The 7,500-nt window shown below is 46.2% G+C and overlaps 1 protein-coding gene across 1 annotated transcript in view; it reads right to left on the bottom strand.

Annotated features, from left to right (window-relative positions):
* LOC121713725 (ERC protein 2) overlaps positions 1–7,500 on the bottom strand; it is a 223,668-nt gene that overhangs the window by 85,973 nt on the left and 130,195 nt on the right. Inside the window, 3 exon segments of the mRNA XM_042098604.1 lie at positions 151–296; positions 298–312; positions 5,007–5,144. Coding sequence (XP_041954538.1) covers positions 151–296; positions 298–312; positions 5,007–5,144 — 299 coding nt within the window.

Below are 7,500 nucleotides of genomic sequence, written 5' to 3'. Positions count from 1 at the left end.
ATACACTATGTCATTCACACATAGGTCCGTATGTCCGTATATATATACCCCGGAGGTTATATCTGAAAGCCCTTAGAGATGTACATGTAAAGAGAAAAAAAAGGAGGAGAGGAGAGAAGAAGGGATGAAAGGGAGGAGAGACAGACTCACTTCATCTCCAGAATCTCCTCTAGCTGTTTCCTGCGTTCCTGCCGCATGCTGTTCAGGTGACCGTCACGTTCGGCAAGGGAATTCTGGGTAGAAGACAGGCGCTGTTTGGTGATATCCAGCTCCTGCCTGGTCTTTTCCAGAGCACCCCATCAACTCCTCTAACTGAGAGAGAGAGAGAAAGAGAGAGTGAGAAAGAGAGAGAGAGAAAGAGAGAGAGAGAAAGAGAGAGAGAGAAAGAGAGAGAGAGAAAGAGAGAGTGAGTAATAGGGACATAAATGAACAGAGAATAAACCAGAGAAAAGTGTAATATTACAGGAAAGCTTGTAGCTTACTACTTATATGAACATGACAGTATGCTTTTCTTATACATATGTTCAGACAAGCACATACTCACTATGAAACCAGTATACACTCCCTCTCTCCCTCTCTCTCTCTCTCTCTCTCTCTCTCTCTCTCTCTCTCTCTCTCTCTCTCTCTTACGCAAACACACACACACACACACACACGGTATTCACTGTAGTGTTTCTAATCTTTTGCAACATGGCTCCCATGCGAGTGGGAACTAAGGTCACATGCTCCCTGTCACCCTCGCTGTGGCCTTCCCCTCGTCAGATCTTCATGGGGGTTTTCAGTGTGTTTCTTCATCACAGGTCCACGTCACGTCCATGTGTACATTTCATTGTGTCTGTCCACTCATGGCAGCCATAGCCTCAGGTGTCCTCAGACTACAGGGCCAAAAACATTCTATGATGCTAACAACTATGTAACTGTGTAACATTGGGTGTAAAACTAGGCAAAATATGTTAAGTCTTATTTCTTTCTTTCTTTCTTTCTTTCTTTCTTTCTTACTGACTTGCTCTCTCTTACTCTGTCTCTCCCACTTGAACATACACACACACACACACTCACACACACACACACACACACACACGCACACACGCACACACGCACGCACACACGCACACACGCACGCACACACGCACGCACACACGCACGCACGCACGCACACGCACACGCACACGCACACGCACACACACACAAACACACCACAACATGTGCAGACCTTCACGCCCAGCGCTGGCCTAAGAAACTGAGTGACCGTATTCATTGAGTACTGACAGAAGGGTAGGGCCTGGCGGGCCAGAAGACTAAGCTGTAATCAGATCATACAGTATGGCAGCCCATACCTCCGACTGGATCACAGTGACCCCTGACCCAGCCAGTGCAAACACAAACCCAAACCCACAGCACTGCACTCCGCACTCCTCCACCGGATCACATGAGATCAGCCCAGCCTGTGTACACACAGGTCTGCACACACACGCACACACTAGATGCATACACCGACCACACACATTTAGATACAGTAAGCAATAATATATAGTGTAGTAAGCAATAATATATAGTGTCTTAAGAGCACACACACACACCAAAGCACATCAACGTTCACAATCCCACGTGTTGACAAACTTGTCATCCAAATGGCCACACACATACAAGGCCCCCAAACACACGGAGCAGTCCCACACCACTCATCTCACAGGCACATCATTAATAATGAATACAATGCATTTTAGCAAAACGACCAGAGCTAATCAGATTAGTGCCTTAGCCTGTGCGTGCTAATGTGGCGCGACTTCAAGAGCCGCGCTTTGGGAAAAAGCGCTAATTCCCGGACCCCGGGCCGCGTAAGCTGATTGGGCCTTGACTCGTCGGCCGGGCAAATCTGCCCTGTCCGTTCGCGTTGCCGTTTCCTGGTTCAGAGGCCCGGTTCAAACGCCGAAGCCCCTGAGTCAGGTGGGGGCACCCTGGGCTCGCGACCCGAGATTTAGGTCCACTTTTTTTTACCATTCCCTCCTCCCCCTCCTTCTTTTTTCTTTCCTTCTTTCCTTTCTTCCCTTCTTTCTTTCTTTCTTTCTTTCTTTCTTTTCTCGTCCCCACGCCACATATCAGCAAGTCCGTTTAATGAGGGTATTTTGCAGTATTATACATCATGAGACTGATTACTTAGAGAGGGGGAGGAGAGGAGGAGAACAGAGTCAGAATTAGAGGTGAAGTGCAGGGAGGGGGTGGGGGGGGTGGGGGTGGGCGGATGAGGATAGAGGATGGTGGAGAGAAAGAAAGAAAAAAAAAAACATAAAAGAAGGAAAAAACTAGTGAAAAAATGCTGTAGGCGGTGGCTGCTGGCAGGTCAGGTGATGGCCTTTGGCCTCCTCAGTTATTCCAAGTGATCTTCTTTACGACTTCATTAGCTCGGAAACAGATCATGTCTTACTTCATTAGGCCTGCGGGGCAGGAGACGTGGATGGAGGAAAGGCGAACGTGGTTCTCACGGCCTGTGTCGCACATGCTATAACACACCCACATAAACACACACACACACACACACACACGCACAGAGCGAAGGGGCTCCTTGGAGTGCCGAAATATGTTTTAGTAATTCAAAAATATGCACTAAATCCATGTTGTCTAAGTGTACACACACACTCACGCACACGTATGTGTGGACAGACAGACAAACACACACACACACACACACTTACATGTTCTCCTCTCTTTTCCTACAGTACATAGGTTCAGCTGTATTGAGTCGGGTTTGCGTAAGCACAAAATCTCTGTTTGCATTTGAAACATCCATTTATTGAACTACAATTAGAAGGTCCATGACATTAGTTTAAATATTGTTAAACAATAAATAAGGTCAGGTATTGGTTTACAGTATCTAAGATAAATAATTAAGTGCACATTCTTTCAACAGTTATTTTTCCAAGAGCACTTCCACAAGGCCTGCTGAAGCCGTCAGACAGATAAGCAAAACAGTTTTTGAGTTTAGCTTGGCCACCAGAGCGAAACATTGCACTCTCTCTATCTTTCTCTTGCCCTCATTCTCTCTCCCCCTTTCTCTATCCCTCGTTCTCTCTCTTTCTCTAGCCCTCTCATTCCTTTTCTTTCTCTTTTTTGTTTTATGAAAAAAGACTTCACAGCTGGAAGATTAGGGATCACTTTATCATTTTACCTCTCTCTTCTTTTCTCTCTCTCAGTCTAGCATTTCCCCTGTGTGCTTTCTTACAGTGAAAATGATTTCCATATAGCACATCGGATCAGCTGCTAGTTTGAAACTTTGCTCATAGTTCCTCTTACTCCATGTGTGCTATTTACCATCTCCAGTGTAATCAAGTACAAAAGTATGATACGTAAAGATATTTATAGGGTGGAGCGTCCTTTAATTTTATGATGTGGAAGAAGTCAAAGCAACACGTCTTAATTCTGGCAAATAGCATAACCATTAGCCCATGTTGGAACCTTAAGCACCCATCATAAAATGTCCTTATGGTTGCAGCATGACATCATCTGTGTCTGCAGTAAGTACCAAAACGTAAATAAATCTGCTACAAGCCAATTATTATAAACTCTTCCCAACTGGTGTGAAGGCTCTTCAACCATGTAAAGTGTGTGTGTGGTCTTATGGGGAGTGTGTGTGTGTGTGTGTGTGTGTGTGTGTGTGTGTGTGTATGTGTGTGTGTGTGTGCGTGTGTGTGCATGTGTGTGCATGTGTGTCTGTGTGTCTGCTTTCTTCTCGGGTCATTCAAGTTCATCACCAACGTTCTTTTTAAGGGAGGAAACTGAAGACGGAGAATTCTTTGTAAGAGGCCCAAAAAAAGAAACTTCATGTACGGAGGCGGAGCCTGAACCTGTTCTGCAGAATATCCAGAGCCTGGCACATAAACCAGATAACTACACTGGCTGTGACATCCCAGCCAAACACACCACTTTTACCTCAGGACTTAAGGCCAGGATGTGGCTGAACGTGGTGATGCAACCTTTTACCACACAAACAGATAAAGATCTGTCTTATTCCTATTTCAGAAGCAATACCACAGACATGAGTGGTGTGCCTCATGATCATACACACACACACAATATAAATAATGCACAGCAATACCACTAAGCACAAACACACACACACACACACACACACACACACACACACACACACACACACACACACACAGACAGACACACACAGACACACACACACAGACACACACACACACACACACATTCACAGGCATCCCTATGCACACACAAAACCCTCAGTGGAAACACAATCAGTTTGATTAGTTTGAACAGTTTTTTCATTTCTAAATAAGAAATGAAAACAGATAGAAAGAGAAACGGAAACAGAATATCTCCACCAACCTCCTTTGTGCTGCTTTACCTGAAGTGAAGAAGAGGCAAAGAGTTGAGGTTAGAACTAGAACAAGGCACTGAAAGGAGGGTCATGCAGTTAGTACAGAAGACAGAGAAACAGAGAAAGAATGAATGAAAGTAAGAAAGAAAGAAAGAAAGGTTCTGATGAATACCCCCCCACACACACACACACTTCCTGACCCCCACCAGTTCAGGTGTAGTGCCCCTTATGACCACAGAGGGGAGTTCTCATTGACAGCCCTGTGCACAGAGCCAAGCTAGGCCAAGCCAGGACTAGGCCTATGAGACGGTCTGCAGGGGAACCCGGAAGTGAGGAAAACAGAGGTCAGAGGTCACCAAAGGCCAGGAGGAAGTGGACAGCAGAGGCCAGAGCATGCAGAGACAGGAACAGGAAGGATGTGTTCATATCTGTCAAATTGTGTGTGTGTGTGTGTGTGTGTGTGTGTGTGTGTGTGCGTGCGTGCGTCAATGTAAGTATATGTGTGTCTGTACATATGTGTATACACATGCGTGTTTGGTTGCATGTGTAGAACTTGTAGGTGTATAATGTGGGTGTATATATTTGGTTTTGGCTACATGTAAGTTTATGTGAGTGTGTTCCTGTAGAACGATGCCTGATTGTATTGATGTCTGCGTATGTGTACCTGTCTCTGTGCTGCAGTGCGCGCCTGCTCCTCCTGTGCCCACAGCGCCTCCCTGTGGGTGGAGGTGTTCATGCTATCCTTCAGCTGTCGCTCCAGCTCCCTGATGCGCTCCACAGTCTCCCGCGCACCACCCTGCTGCTAGGAGAGGAGGTGGAGGAGGAGAGGAGGTGGGGGGGGGGGGGTAGGAGGGTGGAATAAGGGACAGGGAGGGGGGGGTGTTTGGTTTGGGCTCTTGATTTTTGATACTCAAGCCATCCAACAGACACATTCCAGTCCCATTCCAGAGTTATCAGGCCCTGAGGGCGTGGAGTGGGAGATGGGGGGTAGGGAACGTGACTCAATGCTCATATTCGACCGCGCCGGTTGCAAAATAACTCACCTCTATTGGCTAGACGGTGGGATATGGTATCACGCTGTGTAGCTTTCAAGTGGTCCCTTTGTTCCAGAGTCGTCGGTATCATGTCATAGCAAACGAAATCCGCGCCGACTTACAAAGCACACTGACATCTGCTCGTGCTGTGACTTGATTATGCCATGAGGCAGCCAAAAAAACGATGAGACGTTTTTAGCAACTCCTTTTCAATCGTTTGAGCGTGCAAGCTCATCAAAGCAGCCATTGGGCCTTCAGTCAAGGCTGCAACAATAAGACTGCAGGGAATTCCAAACAGACAAAAGGGCCGACCCTTGAATCTCAATGAAGAGAGGGAAACGATACTGAGAAACGCATTATATACCATTTCAAATAGTTATGCATTTGATCATATTTAGAGAAAGAGAAAGAGAGCGCGAGAGAGAGAGAGAGGCATGCATGGATGTGGAAAAGGCCTATATGGGTGTCCTGGAGGAGGAGAGGCCTGGGGGTAAAGGGATGTCTGAAAAGGAATCAGAGGGTTTTATTTGCATGTGGGGAAGAGACAGAGACTGCAGGGCTTCCAATCTGCCTTCTTTAGAGAGGAACATGTGGCAAGGAACATGTGAGTAGGGCAAGGAAGTGCAGCTAGAGCATATCACAAGAGCACATCATGACAGGACTCAATAACTCAATACAGGACTCAATAACTCAATACAAATTATGAACCTAATCATTGACTTGTAAATTAACCTCAATGATAGCCTGATAATAATTTAATACCCCATCATATTTCTCTCTACTAGAGATCAATGACATCATCACACAACACAGAAAGAGAGAGAGAGAGAGAGAGAGAGAGAGAGAGAGAGAGAGAGAGAGAAAGAGTCACTGCATAGAAGAGATGAATGAAGAGCAGTGGAATCCACCACTGGGAAAAGAAAGAGTATCTATGAATGAATGACAGACAATAACACGAGTATGTCTTCCAGAGAGACAGAGACAAGGAAGAAAAGAGAGGGAAGGGAAATGAACAGAGAGAGAGAGGAAAGCAAAGTGAATGAAAGAGGGAGGGAGAGAGAGAGAGAGAGAGAGAGGTGACTGTGTTAGGCTCTGAGTTATGGCCAGCCGGTGACACCTACGGAGAGGAGGGAAAAGGATCCTTCCACACGTCGGGTGATGAAGCTGTGAAACCAAACACGGGACAGAGAAAATAAACTCAGCCACCCAGCGTCTCTCCATCGCTCTCTCTCTCTCCTCTCTCGCCGTCTCTCCCTCGCTCTCTCTCTCCTGTTCACACGTTCACACTCCCTCACAGGTGGTGGGAAAAAAAAGGGAAGCATGGAGGATCTCAAAAAGCACTTCACTTTCAAAGCCCCCCAATCTGTGCTAACTTAATAAAAGCGCCTCACACGGGTTTATCACAGAAGCTTGGGTGGATTCTGTGAGTTTCTCAGACTCGCAGACACACACGTGTGTGCATACACACTCAGAAACCCACACTTATAACACACAAACACAGAGTCTATTAGAAAACAATTTGTCGGTATTTAGAAGAATTAGTTTGAGACCTGCAGAGTTCAGTGTGGGAGCCTAGATGGACTATTATGGAGATGGTATGATAGGAGGAGGTAGGAGAGGAGTCCAGCAGAGATCTCCTGCAGAAGATGGCCTTCAGGAGGAGGGGTGAGGTGAGGGGTGTCAGAGACTCATGGTGTATGGAGCTGAAGTGTGTGTGTGTGTGTGTGTTGTGTGTGCGTGTGTGTGTGTGTGTGTGTGTGTGTGTGTATGTGGTAAATGTGGAGAATTATGGTCAAGAAGAAAGAGGTGTTTACAGGTGGTGTTGAGGTGGTTTACAAGTGTAAATATGAAGCCACAGGTACCAACTCCAAACCAAAAACTACCATGAACACATACATACATTCAGACTTACTGTACTAGAGTTTCCGCTTGAGAAAAATGGTGCTGGACATGGAGCTGACCGGACATCTGAGGCTTCAGGCGTTACCGATTTACCATCATTCATCGCGTCTGGCCTCTGAAAAAAGCTTTTAAGGCTAGTCTGCCTGGGCCTGGCCATGTTTGAACCGTCTCACTCATTCGTTCATTGTTTAACAGACGTTTTAAGTGTGCACTTTATTTGAA

Source organism: Alosa sapidissima, chromosome 7 (assembly GCF_018492685.1).
Source record: "Alosa sapidissima isolate fAloSap1 chromosome 7, fAloSap1.pri, whole genome shotgun sequence".
Taxonomy (NCBI): domain Eukaryota; kingdom Metazoa; phylum Chordata; class Actinopteri; order Clupeiformes; family Clupeidae; genus Alosa; species Alosa sapidissima.
Note: the sequence above shows the minus strand (reverse complement) of the source record. Positions and strands in the feature narration are given on the sequence as shown.